At 36.4% G+C, this 21,734-nt stretch overlaps 2 protein-coding genes across 2 annotated transcripts; one reads left to right on the forward strand and one right to left on the reverse strand.

The window, feature by feature from the left end:
• Nucleotides 1-335: 335 nt before the first annotated feature.
• LOC141389200 (uncharacterized) lies at nt 336-1,009 on the reverse strand. Its single transcript, XM_073960361.1, has 2 exons — nt 995-1,009; nt 336-917 (listed from the first exon to the last, which is right to left on the reverse strand). Exons 1-2 carry the CDS (start codon nt 1,007-1,009, stop codon nt 336-338), a joined length of 597 nt encoding a protein of 198 aa, XP_073816462.1.
• Nucleotides 1,010-1,540: 531 nt separating this feature from the next.
• On the forward strand, nt 1,541-11,205 carry LOC141389205 (uncharacterized). Its single transcript, XM_073960374.1, has 2 exons — nt 1,541-1,582; nt 10,630-11,205. Exons 1-2 carry the CDS (start codon nt 1,541-1,543, stop codon nt 11,203-11,205), a joined length of 618 nt encoding a protein of 205 aa, XP_073816475.1.
• Nucleotides 11,206-21,734: the final 10,529 nt, after the last annotated feature.

Here is a 21,734-nt window from a genome sequence, read left to right on the forward strand (position 1 = left end):
GCAGCTCTCTGAAGCCGGAAATGACGGGCTGCCAGGATAAGTCATTATTAAACCCATATTTCGTAACAGAAGATTTTACTGGACTAGATACTTATGCAAGCAGATAAGGCAGCACTTGGAGCATTTGATTTTGCACATCCATTACAATTAAAATTAATTGGAAAAGTACATTGACGAATGAATTAGAAAAGTACATTCACATATTTATATGTCTATTCATAGGGTTAAAAAACAAAATCATAACAAATATTTTAACTAATTAACAAATTTTACTAATATCTTATAACAACATGTGTGTATAAAAACTATGATTTCAGCTATGAAATTTTAACAAGTTATTGACTTTCCACAGGTGGTAAATATTCCCCAGATGTTGATGATTCTGATTTTTCTTGTCCACTTTGTTGCAGACTATCGAAGAGGCCAATAACAGACTTAACAAGAGCAATACCTTCATCGGAAACGCTTGTGGTTCCACCCAAACGGTCGTATTCAGCCAAGATGTGGCGTTGGGCATGTTCAGCCTCTTCATTGGTGCGATATTTGATGAAAGCAACTTCAGGTTTGCTGGTAGTAGTCGAAGGTTCTTCGACAATAGACTCAACAATGGGAGCATCAGCTTTCTTCGTCAAAACATAGACGGCTGTCTTTTCTTCATTGACGGCTGGTGTGATGCGGACTTGAACCTTTTGTTGTTTCTCAGCTGGAGCTTTGACAAAAACAACATTTAAATTTTTGCGTGGTGTACCAACGGCTATATCATGGTGCTGTACTTCTACGCCCTCCTCTTCAGGTGCTGAGTGGATAAAGAATCTTTTGGTAATACCTGAAGAAACATCCACGCTTTGGGAATTTGCTTGGCTGGGATAATCATAACCATCGTTAGAAGCAGAGCACAATGCAAGAAAACACAATACCTAGAATAAAATGCCATATAAAATATATAATTTAATAATTATATTATTGAATATTAAATAACATTTTTGCAACTTACAATTACGGCACGCATATTGTTTAGTTGAAATTGAAATGAATGTGTATATTCTTCGATGAACTGTACATTTGTTATATGCCTTAACATTTAGTGGTTGATATATTTATACTATATTGCTTTGCTAAACATTTCATTATGAAGCTACATGGTCATTTATCATTAACCTTAAACTGTTAATTATTTTCGTTCAGACCTCTAAATTTTCTATGTCACTTTTTGATCTTTTATTTCGTTTCAAAAAAATGTTCAATATTAGGCAGAAAACTATAAACAAGTTGTGTTTGACCCAAAAAAAAAATTTTTTTAGTTTCACTATCATTTGAAATTTTGAATTGAATGTTTTATATCTAACAGTATCCGATGTGGACCAAACATTACACAGCCAATGTTCAACATCCAAACAAAGTTCCAAACACAGGCCAATTTTTCATTGGCTCCCCCGTTCAGGTACCTCCCCCGCAGAAGTAATAATCTAATTATTGTCATGTAGATGTAGGTACTTCCTGAGCTCATTACCCTAAATCTCTTAAAACTAACTAAACCTAAATGAGAGAAGTCATGAATGAAATTCGCGATTTTGCCCAAATGGTAATATTTATGTAACTTATCAAGTTCTTACTAACTTATCAAGTTCTTCTTTACATTCATATACTAGCTTCGATGTGACAATGTTTGATTTTAATGTTAGGACCGGCGTCCGTGTGAATACTATTTAAACCTGCTTGATATGCCTGTTGATCTAGGGGTTCACTCCTATATTGTTGGACCTCCCTCTCTAGAGCATGAATATCCTTCCTGATATGCCTGAATGTGTCGGGCCTAGCCACGGCAGCAGGTTCTTTCGTACCGGATTGACCCGGAACCACAAAAAATCAGCGTTCCGGCCAGCGGCTGCCACCTTAGTGTACATGTGTTTGTATTTGTTTCGCTTTTCTGTGTTGGGAGCAGCATATCCCGGAATGCCTGCTCCTAATTCTTTTGGTCCCTGCCGGGAGGGAGGAAACCCAGGACCAATTTATTTGTGCTCAGTTTGTCACATTCGCATCTTTATTCATATCCAACCTTCGGTGAGATGCAATAGATGTCAGAAGTGGATGCTTCTAAGGGGTTGCTCTGGACTTGTCCACGGGAGAGACTACGACAGGGACTAGTTGCTGCATGCTGCGAGAATACAGTCCCCAGTGAGTCGTCAACGGATTACGAAACTCCCTCGTCGTCTGATTATGAAACTGCCCCGCAGTCCCCTCGACAGCAACCGCACACGCAGGTTTTCTCACCAGACGTTGTTGTCTAAATCCCAGAAAATGCATCCTTTTTATAATTTAATTGCAATGACTGAGCTGGCAGAGCAGATTGATAGCTCTACGTTTTGCACGGTCAATGAGGGCGCCCCTTCCAGAATTAGAGGAGAGTGTCACAGTTCGCCAGACATAACCATCGTGTGATCTGGTCTGACAAATGACGTCAGCTGGCAATCCGTCATTTCCCTTGGATCAGACCATAATTGTCTCCATTAGCAGACCACATGATTTCGTCTCTGAACTTTTGTATAGGAAAAGTCATCTCCGGTGAACTTTTGTATAGGAAAAGTCATCTCCGGTGAACTTTTGTATAGTAAAAGTCATCTCCGTTGAACTTTTGTATAGGAAAAGTCATCTCCGGTGAACTTTTGTATAGTGAAAGTCATCTCCGTTGAACTTTTGTATAGGAAAAGTCATCTCCGGTGAACTTTTGTATAGGAAAAGTCATCTCCGTTGAACTTTTGTATAGGAAAAGTCATCTCCGGTGAACTTTTGTATAGGAAAAGTCATCTCCGTTGAACTTTTGTATAGGAAAAGCCATCTCCGGTGAACTTTTGTATAGGAAAATTCATCTCCGGTGAACTTTTGTATAGGAAAAGTCATCTCCGGTGAACTTTTGTATAGGAAAAGTCATCTCCGGTGAACTTTTGTATAGGAAAAGTCATCTCCGGTGAACTTTTGTAAAGGAAAAGTCATCTCCGGTGAACTTTTGTATAGGAAAAGTCATCTACGGTGAACTTTTGTATAGGAAAATTCATTTCCGGTGAACTTTTGTATAGGAAAAATCATCTCTGGTGAACTTTTGTATGGGAAAAGTCATCTCTGCACGTTCATCAATCATAGGAAAGCTGATTGGCCGAGTTTCAGAGAGTTCACCAATCACCGCTTCAGAGAACTGCCCAATCTTTCTGATGTTCGGGTAGCGTAAAGGACGTTCCGAGACATCACAACTGCTGCAGCCGCTCGCCATATCCCTGCTGGTCGAATATCCGAAGTAAGACCAAACTTCCCAGCAGAGGCGACGGGATTAGCAAATGAGCCAACCCCTATGACCCCAGAGTCAGAGAGCTGACATTGGAAGTTAACGGGCTGGTCGGCGAACATAAGCGGAACAAGTGGTTAAATCATCTGAAGAGTTGCAACATTGGAGCCGGTATAAGTGAATTGTGGACAACGGTTAAGTCACTTTCGGACCCTGGAAGGATGGACATAGGGCCTCAGTTACGTTTGGCGACGTTACGTTGACTGACTTGAAGGAGTGCGCAAGTTATTTCAATCGACAGTTTGTCGAGCACCACAAAAGTGACAGGGCAAGGAAGAGAGTACTACGTCGCATCAGATCTCTGCCTGCCGAGGATGAACCACCACAGTTTACAATGGTTGATGTTGCGAATGCCATCAGGAACGCTAAATCATCCAAAGCGTTGGGTCCCGATGGAATCTCCATGGTAATGCTGAAGCAGCTGGATGAGCCGGGAGTGGAGTATCTCATTAAAGTTCTCAACTTGTCGCTAGCCACCCTCATTGTTCCCGATGTCTGGAAAATGAGCAGGGTGGTCCCACTACGGAGCCAGGCAAGCATTCCAGCAAAAGTGAATCGTACAGGCCGATTTCGCTTTTGTCGCCCGGAGCAAACACCCTTGAGGCCTTAGTCCTCCCCGGTATCAGGAATAGCTATCAAGATGCTGATCATCAGCATGGATTTCGTAAGCAGCACAGCACGACAACAGCGATGCACGCCATCTCCACATATATTTCTCAAGGACTTAACCAGAGACCGCCGTGTGATATAACAGTGATGGTGGCGTTTGACTTATCAAAAGCCATTGATTCAGTCAGGCACTCCACGCTGTTTGAGGACATTGAGCAGACAACCATCCGGCCAAGCTTGAAACGTTGGATAGTAACTATATGTGTGGACGCCAGTCGTACGTGGAATTCAGGAACAAGAAGTCCAAACCCCGTAGAGTGAAGTAGAGGGAGTTCCCCAAGGTGGGTTGATATCTCCGGAACTGTTTAACCTCTACCTCTCCTGTATTCCACCCCCTCCAGACCGCATCGATATCGTAACGTATGCGGAGGATTCCACGATCCTGGCGTCAGGTACCTTCCCTGAAGATATCTCTGAGAGACTGAACTCTTATTTAACCGATCTTACCATATTTTTCCACCCGAGGAATATGCAGATTTCCGCCACAAAATCTACAGCCACTCTGTTCACCACATAGACAGCGCAGTTTGGAAGAGACATATCCGTATGCGCTACCTCCTCACATTCCCATAGCACGTGATGTTTATATCTATTTGCGGAATATGCATAATTATGGGTTATAACCGGACAAATCCGCATTGCTCCTATCACAGCGGATCTTCGTATACTGTATAGTTCTTTTTTAAATCTACAACATAGTATGTTTTTTCCGTTTGTAACGCATTGAAATACTAGAACAGGGCAAAAGAGTCGATGAGTCCAACTACGCAGGCCTGTATTTCCGTCCGTCTGTGATAATCACTTTAATTTTGACCAAATGCGTATTATGTTTGAAAGCAGGTCAAGTTTGAAGGTAAGCTATATAGGTCCTCGTTTTGGTATAGCCCCCATATAACGATATCGCCCGATATCAGGTATTGACGGGTTTAGCTACACTTTCTGAACGAATTAATTATAATTTAGCATTTAGCGTTCACAGTGATCAAGAAACTTCTCCGTCAATAATTATGGAAATAGGTCCACGTTTTGGTATAGCCACCAGAATTCAGGTATTTTGACGATTTTAGCTATATTTTCTGGCTATTATATTAGCTATAATAAGACGTCTCGTTTTCCCAGTGATCAAGAATCTTCTCCACCAAAAATTATAGGAATAGGTTCACGTTGTAGTCTGGCCCCCATATTACGATTCGGCCCGATTTCCGGAGTTTTGACGTTTTTGGCAATATTTTCTGACCGAATTAGCTTCAATTTGGCATTTAGGGCAATAAACTTCTGCATCGAAAGTTATTGACATAGGTCCACGTTTTATTATAATTTTTCTAATTTTTCATTTAAGGTTCGAAGTGGTCTGAAAATTTCTCCACCAAAAATTGTGGACATAGGTCCTCTTTATAATGGTACCACCCGATTTCAGGTATTTTGACGTTCTTAGATACACTTTCCACGTTTTGGAATAACCTCTATATAACGTTTTTAGCTAAATATTATGGTCGAATTGGCTATGAATTGGCATTTGTGATCTCCAGTGGGCAAACAACTTCTACACAAAAAGACAAAGGACATTGGTCCACGTTTTGGTATAGCGCCCATATAACGCTTCCTCCCGATACACAAAAAACAAAGGACATAGGTCCACGTTTTGGTGTTTTGACATTTCCTGGCCGAAATAGTTATAATTTGGCATTTATGGTTATCAGATATCAAAAAACTTCTCCATCAAAAGTTAGGGATATAGGATATAGTCCTTCTATAACGGCTACGCCCGATTTCAGGTATTTTAAAATATGTATATGCATTTTCGGCCTAAATGGGAGTTACATATGTCCGTTTTTCAAATTTTGTTTTTTTCTATTATAATTTTTTTTTTTTTTTGGTTTTTTTTAATACCATTTTTATTTAAAAAGTATAAAAGATTCAAAAATAACATTAACTTCATAGCATTAACTTCAGCATTTATGCTAACGAGGATATATGCATTTCCATATGGGCAAATTGTGCGCACCATAACTCTTGAACGGATTAGACGAATTGGTCCATATTTTGAACATCGTGAAATTTCAACCAGACTTATATGAGGTTCCAATATGGAGTCAATGTGTGCACTCCTTCGAGTACCTGCCACACAAATTTTCGGAAATGTTCTGCTTAGGACCTGCTCTCGAATCGCTTTAATTTTTGAGGCAGCTACTTGTATTCACTGTCCCCTATACGAAGGTACAAGTTTCATCAAGGGCAAGTCCATACTTCCTGAGAAAAAAGCCGGATAAGTTCACTTCAAGACCTGCTCTCGAATCACTTTGATTTTTAAGTTTTTGCCTTTTTAGGGGCGAAGGCCATTCATTAGTTGTGAGATTTAATTAATTTAATTAATCGAGCTTTTTATGACCTAAGGAGATTACATTGAAAAATTGACATCTAGCGAAGTCCTACACACACACATCAACCACTATGCGATGATTTTTATTGAAGCAACTTGCATTGGCTGTCTCACTTACGACGGTAAAAGTTTTCTCAGGGGCAAATCTATACTTCTTGAGAAAACAGCCCGAAATGTGTAAAAAACAACTATGGCACCATATGTAGTGGTTGGAGAGCACGATAACTCTCGAACTGATCTACCGATTTGGTCCAAAATTTGGCCTTCGTCATATTTTGTTCAAACTTAGTTTCAGTTCGAAAATGGGCAATACCGATACACAATTTCCGACACTACCCCCAAATTAAAAAATGTCACTAAAATGGTATGCACGATATCTCTTGAACGGGGCAACCATCTTTTTATATTTTGTCAAAATTTAACTAAACTTTTAAATTAGCCCATATCGGTCCTCTCCTTAGGGTACCTCCACAACAAAAGTTCTATATTTGTGTCTAAGTGCAGGTTATGGTCTGTTCGAAGATCCTTTGGAAATATATAAAGCGGAAATATATAATAGCGGAAAAGACACAAAATAGATTCGATGAATATTTTTAAATAAAAATGGAATATGAAATTAAAACAAAGATTGTTCCATTTTATAGTGTTTTAACGGTGTTTTATTTAACTTGAATTTCAACTATTGTAACTCATTTTATACACAGTTGCAGTTGACCAATCGAACTGAAACTTTGCACACTTTTCAGATTTGGTTGACAATACATGAACATGGGCCCAATTTTTCCTACAGCTCCCATATAGCGGTACCACCCGATTTCAGGTATTATGAGGATTTTTATCTGGCTGTAACTTGGAATTTGGAGTCCCCAATTGTACACCAAAAATTGTTGACATATGTAGGTCCAGTACCACCCGATTTCAAGTGTTTAAGGATTTTATCTTTTTTATCAGTGGTACAGAAACTTCCCCACCAAAAATTATGAACATAAGTCCAGGTTTTGGTATAGCCTTTATATAACGGTACTACACGATTTCAGGCATTTTAAAGTTTTTATTTAAATTTTCGGCCTAAATTGACTATAATTTTGTTCTCAGTGGTCAAAAAATGTATTTACTAAAAATTTAAAAATAAAATATAATTAAAGAAAATTAAGTTTCAGTGTTTTATTTAGAAATGCACTTAAAACTAGGAAATAATTTGTCGCTTAGCCTCAATAAATATATTCTTTCTCGTGATGGAATCTCTCAAAGACTTCAAACATGTTTTAAATTAAAAGTTCTGAATATATATAGTTATCGTTTTTAGAAGCTATTAAGATATATGGAAATGGAAAACCTGTAACAATTAAATACTGTCAGCTTATACAGGTTATATGAGTAAATAGCATCACAGGTGAAATTTTTATAAAAATATTTTCAATATATAGGAAAATACAAAGTCTATGTAAAAATATGAAAATACTTAAAAATTTTTTAAATCGCGGGATTTAAAAAATATTTTTTCTTGCTATTTAAAATTAAGAACAAAAAAATTATACTTACACATATCCTTGTCAAATCAATAGAAAATAATTGTAAATCTCGAAAAAAGGTAACAAAATAATTTGAGATTAAAAAAATCAGTTGGAAATTCGGATGCCAAAATTGCGTATTTTTAATACTTTTAACCTATTTAGGATAAGCCATTGGTTGCTTATATTGTATATGAAAATATATTAGAGGTCTACGGCTATGGTCCAGTGAAAATATAGGTGTCATATCGACACCTCCAAATAATAGTATGCCAAGTCTAAAAAGTGAGTTTTGCAGGAGAAGTTCTCAAAGTTTGAAAATTTTTTTGAACTTCAGTACTATTCTAAGTCAATATTTGTTTGTAACTTCTGTTCGGATTGACCGATCATTACCAAAATTAGACAGAATTTAAGTTAAAGGACGTTCGACACCTCCAAATAATAGTTTGCTAATTCTGAAAAGCGAGTTTTGCAGGACAAACTCTAAAAGTTTTGAAATTTCTTTGACCTTCAGTACTATGCTAAGTAAATATTTGTTTATAACTTCTGTTCGGATTGCCCGATCATTACCAAAATTTGACAGAATTTAAGTTAAAGTATGTTGAATATAAAAATGTAAAGAACTTGAAAACATGCTAAGTCGACTTAGCATACTATTGTTTGGAGGCGTCGATATGGGCTCTCACATGTACAATTTGGTGTGGTCCAAACAACTACAATGATGGGACTCACTCCTACTATGGAGGCATTTACGTAATTAACTATAGCAATTGACATAAATTAATATATCTTAACTGGGTTCGTTATGGTCATTCATGATACAGCTATTTACGTCAATTGCTATAGTTAATTACGTAAATGCCACCATAGTAGGAGTGAGTCCCATCATTGTAGTTTTTGGACCACACCAAATTGTACATGTGAGATCCCATATGACACCTATATTTTCACTACACTATAGCCGTAGACCTCTAATATATTTTCATATACAATATAAGCAACCAATGGTTTATCCTAAATACGTAACTTAGGTTAAAAGTATTAAAAATACGCAATTTTGGCAGATGCGATCTGGTTTTTCTATATTTTTCAAATATATATTCACCACAAATGTTTTTAAAACTATTTAAATTGAACACACAACATCTTTTGCATGAATTTATAACGAAAACCCATCAATAACATATTTATATTTTTTAATCACAACGACAATCTGGTTAAAAATTGTAAAATACGGCCCTTAACCCTACACCAAAAACAAGGGCTGCTAAGAATGTTATACGTTATGGTTACAGATTTCTTTTATTCAGAGACTCACAATGAAATTTTTTTTGGAACATTTCTTTCTTTAACAATATTCCCAAAAAGTAAAGGATTTTGATAGATTTTGATCCAGTATGGAATTATGTAAAATTAACAGTCCAAAATTAAAACATATAATTTCATCCTAATATATATAAATTTGTAATCTAATTTTTTAAGGAAATGGTATACATAGATATATGGTTTATTTTGAAACTCATAGTGAAATTTTGTGTAGAATTTTTCATCCTTTGACACTTTTCACCTATAGCCAATTTTTATATTACTTCCATGTATTAACTAGAAAAAAGAAGGAACAATTTTTCATCAAAAAAATTGGGAAATACTTTCATGTTTTTTCAGCAAAATTTATACTGATATTTTCATGCTATAAAATGTAAATAGACATTTCACTTCTTTGGTGACCCGTAGTGAAATTTGATGAAGAATATTCTCTGACATCATCTCTCTAAAATTATGTTTTGTGGGACAATTTTGAATAAACTAAGATGAAGTCCGACTTTAACCCTAAAACGTGTTTTTCATTTTTAGAGATTCCTGGCGATTAGACAAGAGTTACATATTTGGTGTATTCTGAGACCTATAGTAAAATTTTATGGCGAACAATCTTGTAGAATATTTGGATTTGATACGATCACAATTTTAAGGAGTTTTTGAAAGATTTTCAAAAAAGGACAAAAAAGACCCCTTTGATGAACCGCATGAGGGTTAACATTTTTAACAAAAATATTCCCCACACCCTCCTAAGTAAAGTTTCCTAAGACACTATATACCTGAAATGCAAGGATTCCAAGATATCTTAATTCGAATATTTCGAAGAAATTAAAAATGGGCGGATCCTGCGCCGCCTATTTTGGTTACTTTCCGACGTAAACTTTAAAAACGCCGATACACGTGTCTCATATTTTTAGCTCTACTTTCATAATGTACTCGGGTTTTCCCATCATTTTGAAAAAAAATTGAATTTTGTTGCACAGTGTAATCATTTGTGCGATATTACACCGATATAAGGTAACTACAATTCAACCGAAGCAGTTGAGAGTCTGTATAACTGTTAAAGCTTTTTCGAAAATTTGTTTAATTTGCTGAAAATTTGAAATTATGTACAATGTACATATATCAGAGGAAGATAATTACATGTTTAAGAAAATACAAACGTTTATGCTTAAACGGATAATATAACAAACAAATGGTTCGCTGAGAGTGGTTTGTTATTAATGAATTATTGACAAGTTAATCTAAAGTTAGTATAAATATCGCAGTATGTGAAAAATCTAAACATATTCCAATTCGAAGTTGTTCAAGAACAATAAAAAAATTATAAATATGCGTGGATTTATGGTAAATATTTTAGATTTTTGGTTTGTTTAAACATGGCAAATTTTGATATTTATCTTGTAACATTTTAGGTATTGTGTTTGGTTGCATTGTGCTCAGCTTCCCATCAAGGATATGATTATCCCGGTCAGACCATTAGTGCTAACACCGGTGGATTGTATGGAGCATCTGCATTGGTTACAAAACGCTTCTTCATACACTCAGCACCTCAGGAGGAAGGTGTAGAAGTACAACAGCACGATATCGCCGTTGGAACACCACGCAAAAATTATAATGTAGTTTTTGTCAAAGCTCCAGCCGAAAAACAACAAAAGGTTAAGGTCCGTGTCACACCAGCTGTTAATGAAGAAAAGACTGCCGTCTATGTTCTGTCGAAGAAAGCTGATGCTCCTATTGTTGAGACATTTGTTCAAGAACCCGTTACCACCACTAGCAAACCTGAAGTTGCTTTCATTAAATATCGCACCAACGAAGAAGCTGAGCATGTCCAACACCATATCCAAGCTGAATACGATCACTTGGGTGGTACAACCAGTGTATCTGATGAAGGTGTTTCCTCTGTAAAGTCTGTTATTGGTATTTTGGATGGTCTTCAGCAAGCAAGTGCCGGATCTTCAGCTTATCTACCACCCACAAAGAAACATTGATGTTGGCTTAAGCAATCCTAATTTACATTTGTTACATGTTGTTATTACTAATAATAATAATCTTTATATATAAAACTCAATTGTCGTTTGTTGGTAATTGAATCAGTTGAAAACGGCTGGAGCGATTTGGATAATTTTTTGTGGAAATGTTAGTCATAGTCCAGTTTAGGTTTTTATGCAAAGAAAAATTGGCCACGCCCACTTTTCCGCCCACTTTTATAAATATGTTATATCTACGAAACTACTCAACAGATTTTCCTGAAATTTTCAGGGAACGTAGAGTGATGGCCCCCGGTTGAAATGGGCTACATATTTGGTTGAATTTCGGATCGGGCGGGGTACCTCCCCTATGCCCTATTTTTGTAAAAATGCAATATTTGCAAAAATTACAAATGTATCGCTTTGAAAATTAATTTCCGAGTCAATGGCGATTGTGTCTCCGACCTTACGTGCTTATTTGGGGCATTAAGACTGGACAACGCCCCCCTTTTTAAATATGTTATATCTACGAAACTACTGAATCGATTTTCCTGAAACTTTCAGCGAATGTACAGGGTTGGTCCCCGATAAAAATAGGCTACACATTTTTGGACTTTCGGATCGGGCGGGTACCTCCCCTATGCCCTATTTTTGTAAAAATGCAATATTTGCAACAAATACGAATGTATCGGTTTCGGAATTTATTTGCGAGTCAATGGCGATTGTGTTCCCAACCTTACGTACTTAGTTTGGGACTTAGGATCCGACCACGCTCACTTTCTAATTAGGTTATATCTACAAAACTACTGTAGGGATTTTCAAGGAAATCGCGATTTGTCTAAACTTTTAAATCTTTAAAAATAAAAATCAAATGTCGTTCGTTGGTCATGGCATCAGTTGAGAACGGCTGGACCGATTTCGATAATTTTTTCTGTAAAATGTGCGCCATAACCCGATTTGGGTTTTTATGCAAAGAAAATTTACGACCACTTTTTTCAATTTTAAATTTTTATCATTTCTACAAGAACTACTGAACCGATTTTCCTGAAATTACCAGGAAATGTACAAGGATGGCCCCCGCTTAAAATAGGCTACAAATTCAGTTGAATTTCGGAAGGGGCGGGGTACTTTCCCTATACCCTACTTTTTTTAAAAATGTTATATTTACAATAATTACGAATGTATCTATTTCGGAAAACCTTACCCACTTTTTTAGAATCTAATGACTTGACCACACCCACTTTTTAAAATGTGTTACATCTACAAAACTACTGAACCGATTTTCCTGAAAATGTCAGGGAATGTACGGGCATATTTTCTTGAATTTTGAAGGGGGCATATTTAAAAAACGCCTTACCTTTTTGAATAAAAATCAAATGCTGTCATAATCCAACTTAGGTTTTTTGGAAAGAAAAGTTTACCACGCCTACCGAAAACAGGTTACATATTTTATTGAATTCCAGAGGGAGCGGGGTACCTCCCCTATGCGATATTTTTAAAAAACGTTATATTTGCAAAAATTATGCATGTATCGAATTAAAAAATGTACGGATTAATCTACAATCTAAGTACTTCTTTAGGGCCTATAGGCCCGACCACGCCTGTTTTTTTTTTAATATGTCATAACTGAAGGGATTTCCACAAAATTTGCGACAAAAGCTCAATGTTTGCCGTTGTTATGTATATTTTATGAATTTCGGAAGAGGTGGGGTACCTTCCCCATGCCTTTCTGTTAAACGCTATACATATAAGCCAAACGTCTGATTATATCGGTTTCAGCATACATTTTGGTAGGCAATGAAGTTGTGTGCACCCTAGGTACATATTTGGAGCAAAAATACCGGACCAGGCCTACTTTTTTTAATATGTTATATCTTGAAAACAGATGATCACGCCCACTGTTTTCAAAACATGATTTTTCCAAAACTACTGAACCTAATATTCAGAAAATGTTCAGGAATGTTCCGTGGTCCAAAATGCTATATATTTGTAGACGAATTTCGGGGCCTATAATTTTATAATCACTATATTTGCTAAACTTATGAGTGCATCGGGTTGCAAATTAGTTTTTGAGACAACGGTGGTTGCGCCCCCGATCAAGAAAAACTATATATTTACAAATTTACTTGAATGGTGAGGATCAACGGTCCATCAGCCATGAAAAGCTAAAACATATAAGTCTCAATAAGCGGGAGAATTCGATTTAACCATTTTTTAACTTTTATAATTAGATCGCTTTAGGATAAAGACAGGGACATGGACGATAATAAATCCTAAAAAGCATAAATTGGCGAAAAAATCCGACAAAGTCCGTAAGAGAAAAGAAAGGCTACAGACAAAAAATCCTTCTCGGTTTGACAATGGAGCGAAGAAGTGAGGTAGAAAATACCTATTTTTGAATTGTCAAGCATAAAGTCGATAAAAAGTTGTCATTAAAACTCATTACGAGGGGCCAGCAACGCGGACCGGGGTCTGCTAGTTAATTATATATATTAATTATCCAAATTCTTAATACACAGAATCAAACTGAATTTATACTGTACTAGGGGACCCGGCGAACTTCGTCTCGCAGCCTGTTAGGTACTGAACTTGGTGGCTTTGGTTCAAACCTATAATACTATTATTGCTATCACCTTGTAGAGTTCAATTGCAAATATGTCTTTGTTTTGAACTGTGTAGGACGATCATGAAATCAGATGCACATTATATAAATGTATTTTCGACAAATGTCTGTTTGTAGAAGATGGAGGATGCTGAGAGGCAAAGTGTTTTTATTTCCCTGGACGCTCTCTCCTATAAACTGGCTATTGCCGCGAGAAAATTATACAATTGTAAATCGGGACTAAGATATGTAATTTTTAAGCAAATAACACATTTTGCGATGAACATAAAAATATTCGGTAACACAGTTGAAGCAATGTAATATCATAACGCCCCTATTCTTTCATATTCAATCGATGGTTTTCTGAAGTCCTTGTTTACCACTGAACGTGATATTTCTCTCAAGCAACTGAACTGATGAATACGATTGTAGGGATTTTAATTTAATGCCGAATATTTGAATTCCAATGGCGCATAACGAATTCGTTAAATTCAAAAAACATAGTCTTATATTGTGCCATTTAAAATTTATGAATCAAAAATTTTCTATAATCGAAAGAAGACGAAGAACTTAATTGATGTTGTTTAAGGTAAATTTCGGATTGAGTCAATGATAATTTGTAATACTTTCTCAAACTTAAGTCATTTGATGACTTCTTACCATTTGATAATTTATTATTGTGATTGAAAATGGCTACTTTACACGATCTGCTTTTTACATATGTTGTCACTTTCTATATATGTTTAACAATGACAACGCATATGTAAAAAACATATCAAAAGTAATGGACGTGAAATTATTTTTTTTTTGCCGGGGGGAGTTGTTGTGTTAATAGTACTCATAACTAGAGTTGGGCAATCTCGTCCATTTGAACGATCCGGATCACTATCTCGTTCAATGGACACCGGTAATTTCTTTGACAAAACTGCGTATACTCATTTTCACACGTTGGTTTTTAGGATGTTACTCATTCGTCTTTGAACGAGGACAGTGATCCGGATCGTTCAATTGAACGAGATTGCCCAACTCTACTAATAACCTATTTTGATCAGAGGGATCCTATCGTTATCAAGTAACCACCTTCGTCTGCTTTTCTTTTTGAAATCTCTGTTTAAAGCGATCTCCCGAATTTTTTTTTGCATTGCAAGTTCTGAATGCTATGGCTCTGGTAACACGGACAACTGCGGTAATTGTTTATTCACTTAGCAGCAGATTTTCACAATTTTTTGTAGGATTACTTGTTTAGCAACAGAAATGAACTGGTACAATTTTTCTTCGATTGGACAATAAATGTGGTCCTATGAGCAATTTCGTGAGTATTCACCTTTGGCCCCATAAAAATTATTATCGAAGTTTTGAGGCCCCAGTGGCACGTGTAAACATATCCCAATTATCCTAAAACGTTGGCAATCTTAAAATCTAACAAAGCTAAACACTTTTGACGGAAGGGGTGTGCAGCATAAAAAATTTGACATCGATTTTTTCCCTTTGAGTTAAAACCACTCTAGTATACATATCTGCCGCAACCTCACTTCCAATGAAATTACCTGCGACCTCTCGATTTTTCAAATAACCCAAATTGTGTTCATTTTGTACTTTTCTGAGGAATCAAAGCTGTTTAAACCACTTTCGGTGTTATCATCTTAATATTTTCAATCGGAATATACATATATAGTTCAGAATACTCCATTTTAGTTCAGAATATTTTATGGTGGAAGGTATAAAAAGTTCGGCCAGGCCGAACTTAACGCTTTTTACTTGTTTTTTATTTTTCTCATCTGTGAACATTTTAGTTTCAGAATCTGCAAAAACTTCCCAGCTGTAAGCACATTTCGTTTAAATTTGGTTAAGGCACACCGTGATATGTGTGTGTTTTGTATTTTGAAAACAAAAGCCGAACAAATCATGAAAATCAATTTATTGTAAAGGAAAATTATGTGTGACTACGAATGAAAAAAGGTTTAATATGTTTTATTGTTTTTGTGTTTTAAGCGGGATTTCGGTCGTAACGTATTTGGGTAATACGGACTCCCCAAAAGCGCTTTTGTGGTAGGATGATGAATTATTTTAGTACGTCGCTTTGAATATTAGGTATGGACGTTAAGATTTTATTTATATTTATAAGGACAACATTTTACATTTCCGTACAAATCGGCTGTAGTTTTGCATTAAAAGTTCTCAGTGAACGAAAAACATACATTCCAAAAATTTAAATAATAAAGTATTGTACAGTTTGGGGAACAATTATATAGGGAAAAATAATGTAAACAAGTCAGTAGGGCGTTAAATTCGACCATGCCGATCTTTTTATACTTAGCCTCCATACGATTTGTATTAAAATAAATGAAAAAATGAGGTTCCTTTTGCTTATGAAAGTACAAAGTTTTTCCGCCACGCTAACTGAACAATATCATTTTCTTTTAAACAAGGTTTAATGCCAATGTGTCATCGATGTTTTCTATCCATTCAGAATCTGAAATAACATGTTACAGTCACTCAATTTGGACGATGTGTGAACAAACTTCTAAATACGTTAAAATTGGATGTACCTTCATTGATCATGTTCTTCGTGAAGCTTTTCGATTCATTGATAATCCGAAATACCAAGTTACAGTCACTACAGTAGACTAATCTTTTAAAATATCATATCGTAGTACCTTAAAATCGTAGAATCCGCAAAAGCTCTTCTAGGGGGTAATAGTAAAACGAGCGTCTATACCCATACATATATCGAATACTAAATACCAAATTTCAATCATTTCGGTGGGATAATGCTGCTAAAACCTTCAAAATATAGAAAATCTGAGGTACCATTCTATAGGGGCTATATCAAAACTTGGACCTATATCGACAATTCTCGGCATCAATGTTGCATATTCCCACCGAAGACTATACTGAATTTTACCTATTTCTGTACGACAATGTGACTAACACTTTGAAAATAGTGAAATTCGGGAGGTGCTGTTCTATGGGGGCAATATTAAAACGTAGACATATACTGACAAAGTTTTGTAGCCTAAAGAGGACCAAATACCACATTTCAGCCATTTCGGTATAATAATGTGACTAGAACCTTCAAAATACCTAAAATCGGGCGGAACCGTTCTTTGTGGGCTATATCAAAACGTGTTCAAATTTTCGAGTAGGGTCAAAGAAAACTAGATATCAAATTTTAGACCTTTCGGTAAAATAATACAGATAAAACATTCATAGTACCGAAAAAATGGTGGCTATATCGAAACGTGAAGCTTTACTGACAATTTGTGGAGGAAACGTTTTGTAGCCCTAATGAAGACTAAATGTCAAATTTCAATCATTTCGGTGAGAAAGTTTGTCTAAAGCCTTTAAAATACTGCAAATCATGAGGTACCGTACCCCCAAAGAAGACAAAATACCAAATTTCAGTTATTTCGGTGAGAAAATGTATCCAATTACAGAAAATCGGAGGGTACCGTTCTATGGTGGCTATATCGAAATATATACTGACGCATTTCTGATGAAAAGTGTTGTAGTCCCAAAGATTACAAATATGAATATATGAAAATATGAATTCGGTGAGAAAATGTGGCTAAAACCTTCAAAATACTGAAGCACTGTGCAACTGGGTTTTTGTGCGGTGGAAAATTCATTTTGGAGATGAAAGCTCTAGTGAGTTTATTACGAACCCAAAAGGAAGTTTTCGCCATAGATCCAACATCTGAGATATTGCATGATGAATTTTTTGAATTTTCCCCTAAAATGCTTGAGCAAATACCTGTATATCTCTGTTTGGCGTTATTGTAGCTTCGTTTTGAGATTACATGTCTTAAGTCAAATCGAATGCCGTATATTTTTGTAGAACATTTTATACTTGTAACTCAATTCCTTCCATGTCCTTTTCGTCCTTTCTTTCTTGGACTATAGTAAAAGTTCCACAAGATGGGATTTTACAGCATCCAAATATTCTATAAAAATGTTGCTCAGCAAATTCTAGGTACTGTTCTCATTGACAGTTAATCGATATTGTCCCGGTTTTATGGTCCTTTTTTACATTTACCTTGTTTTTGTTCAGAAAACTACGTTAGGGGAAAATTAAAAAAATGGTCACGCGATATCTCATATACTTGACTTATGGCGAAAATTTCCTTTTGGTTTTTTAATATACTCACCGAGGGCTTACATCTCCAAAAGGAATTTTCCACCTTACAAACCATTCCGTAAGCCCAAAAGAAAACTTAATAACAAATTTTTGTGGGATAATGCGGCTGAAACCTTGAAAATACCGGACGAAAATCGTGGAATACGGTTCAATAAGTACTACATCGGAACGTGGATTAGTACCGACAATTCTCTGCCGGAATATTTAATACTCCCAACGAAAACTGTGTGTGTGTGTCAAAGTTCAAAATTTCCAAAATCGGGAGGTACCGTTAAATGGATGCTATATGAACAAGTGGATGTATACTGACAGCAGGAAAGATACATCTTAATTCAAAACTCCAGTTATGAGGATAAAACCTTTAAAATGCCGAAAATCGGAAGGTATTGTTCTGGAGGAGTTATATCTAACCATGGACCGATAAGGCGATTTTTCTATACCAAACATCGCACGAGTAATATAAACTTTTGTACCAAGTTATAAAGCTCTATTTTAAAAATTGCGAGCTGTATCTTCCTTAAATCAACTTAGAATTTTATGCTGATCATGAATATATGTATTTAATAGGGTCTCCTACGTATATATGTTAAACTGAAATTTCGAAATATGAAATTTAGAAATTTATTTAATATCACTTGTGATTTAGATATGCCCACAATACATTTACATATTTTATCCGATTAAAAATTTCAACAACACATAAGCCGCAATTTGCACCCATTAACGATGATATATGCTATATGACATCATACGTACATATATTACCAAGAACATTTTCTGCCAAATGCGGTTCATACCAATACAGATGCAGACATATGATGTATATTATTCTTTCCATTGCACGATGGGGCCAATGGCAGATTTTTGAGGCAAAAAGTAATTTTTTCAAGTCAGCTATTGAAATCAAATAACAACGGAATTATATGATTCCGTTTATTTCTGACATTCAGTCGTGATAAAACAATTTAAGTATTTTGGCGCCAAAACCTGATCTGTTGATATTATCTATTTTTATACCCTACACCACTATGTGGGGAGGGTATTATAAGTTGGTTTTGGCCAAAAAGTTTGTAACGCATCGAAATAATGGTCGTAGACCCATACTTATATATACCAAAATGAATGTCTCGACGAGCTGAGTCGATCTGGCTATGTGTGTCCGTCCGTCAGTCCGTCCGTCCGTCCGTCTGTCCGTCTGTCCGTCTGTCCATCTAAACCTTGTAATCACGCTACAGGTCGCAATTTTGATCGGATCGTCACGAAATGTTGGATGTTGATGAGGGTCCCGGAGGGGAAGAAGCCTATTGATTTTGGTGATGGTCGGATAATATTTAGGGGTCGGAAAGGGCAAAAAACCTAGGTGGATAAAATGACAACGTTTTATTCCAAAGCGAATATCTCAGCTTCTATATGGGGTATACCCAAAGCAATACCTGACAATGAAAGCAGGAAATATCACCTTTCTAATGTTGTAAAGTAGGTGCTCGTAGGTGATCAAACAACGAAGATATCACAATAGTTGCAAATAAAACCCCAATTTTCATTTTTGCGATTTTAATTATATTGACGAATATCACAGCTTTGGTTGAAAATTTTCCAAAAGCAAAGCATGACTATGAAAGTAGAAGATCCCGTCTTTACAATGATGCAAACTAGGTCAGCGTAGGTAACCAAATAACGGAGATATCGCAATAGTCGGTAATACATCCCATTTTTCTATTTTTTTGGAAATCACGCTACAGGTCGCAATTTTGATCGGATCGTCACGAAAATTTGAGGGTTAATGGGGGTCTCACAGATGAAGAAGCCTATTGATTTTGGTGATGGTCGGATAATATTTAGGGGTCGGAATGGGCAAACACTTATTTGGAGAAAAGTCAACATTTTATTTCAAAGCCAATATCTCTGTTTCTTTAAGAGGATATTAAAAGCAAAACATTGCAGGAAAAGAAGAAAATATCACCTTTACAACGATGTAAAGTAGGTTGTTGTAGGTGGTCAAATAGCAGAGATATGGCAAAAGTCGGTAATGCATCCCATTTTCCGATTTTTTTGTAATCACGCTACAGGTCGCAATTTTGATCGGATCGTCACGAAATTTTGGGGGTTAATGGGGGTCCCAAAGAGAAAGAAGCCTATTGATTTTGATGATGGTCGGATAATATTCAGGGGTCGGAATGGGCAAACACTTATTTGGAAAATGGTGAACGTTTTATTTCAAAGCCAATATCTCTGTTTATTTAAGAGGTATATTAAAAGCAATACCTGGAAAGGAAAGTAGAACATATCACCTTTACAACGATGTAAAGTAGGTTGTCGTAGCTGCTCAAACAACAGAGATATCGCAATAGTCGGTAATGCATCCCATTTTCCGATTTGTTTGTAATCACGCTACAGGTCGCAATTTTGATCGGATCGTCACGAATCCCACAGAGGAAGAAGCCTATTTAGTTTGGTGATGGTTGGATAATATTCAGGAGTCGGAATAAGCGAAAAGCTTATGTGGAGAAAAGTCAACGTTTTTATACCCTACACCACTATGTGGGGAGGGTATTATAAGTTGGTTTTGGCCAAAAAGTTTGTAACGCATCGAAATAATGGTCGTAGACCCATACTTATATATACCAAAATGAATGTCTCGACGAGCTGAGTCGATCTGGCTATGTGTGTCCGTCCGTCAGTCCGTCCGTCCGTCCGTCTGTCCGTCAGTCCGTCTGTCCATCTAAACCTTGTAATCACGCTACAGGTCGCAATTTTGATCGGATCGTCGCCAAATTTTGGGTGTTGATGAGGGTCCCGGAGGGGAAGAAGCCTATTGATTTTGGTGATGGTCGGATAATATTTAGGTGTCGGAAAGGGCAAAAAACTTAGGTGGATAAAAAGACAACGTTTTTTTCCAAAGCGAATATCTCAGCTTCTGTATGGGGTATACCAAAAGCAAAACCTGACAATGAAAGTAGAAAATATCACCTTTCTAATGATGTAAAGTAGGTTCTCGTAGGTGATCAAACAACGAAGATATCACAATAGTGGCAAATAAAACCCAAATTTTCATTTTTGCGATTTTAATTAAAATAACGAATATCACTGCTTTGGTTGAACATTTTCCAAAAGCAAAGCCTGACTGTGAAAGTAGAAAATCCCGTCTTTACAATGATGCAAACTAGGTCGGTGTAGGTAACCAAATAACGGAGATATCGCAATAGTCGGCAATACATCCCATTTTTCTATTTTTTTGGAAATCACGCTACAGGTCGCAATTTTGATCGGATCGTCACGAAAATTTGAGGGTTAATGGGGGTCTCGCAGATGACGAAGCCTCTTGATTTTGGTGATGGTCGGATAATATTTAGGGGTCGGAATGGGCAAATACTTATGTGGAGAAAAGTCAACATTTTATTTCGAAGTGAATATCTCTGTTTCTTTAAGAGATATATCTAAAGCAAAACCTGGCAAGGAAAGTAGAAAATATCACCTTTGCAACGATGTAAAGTAGGTTGTCGTAGGTGGTCAAATAGCCGATATATGGCAATAGTCGATAATGCATCCCATTTTCCGATTTTTTTGTAATCACGCCACAGGTCGCAATTTTGATCGGATCGTCACGAAATTTTAGGGGTTAATGGGGGTCTTACGGAGGTAGAAGTCTACTGATTTTAATGATGGTCGGATAATATTCACGGGTCGGAATGGACAAAAGCTTATTTGGAGAAAAGGTCTACGTTTTATTTCAAAGCCAATATCTCCGTTTCTTTAAGAGGTAGAAAATATTACCTTTACAACGATGTAAAGTAGGTTGTCGTAGCTGCT

Source organism: Musca autumnalis, unplaced genomic scaffold (genome assembly GCF_047663935.1).
Source record: "Musca autumnalis isolate F117 unplaced genomic scaffold, ASM4766393v1 scaffold_1, whole genome shotgun sequence".
NCBI classification, from domain to species: domain Eukaryota; kingdom Metazoa; phylum Arthropoda; class Insecta; order Diptera; family Muscidae; genus Musca; species Musca autumnalis.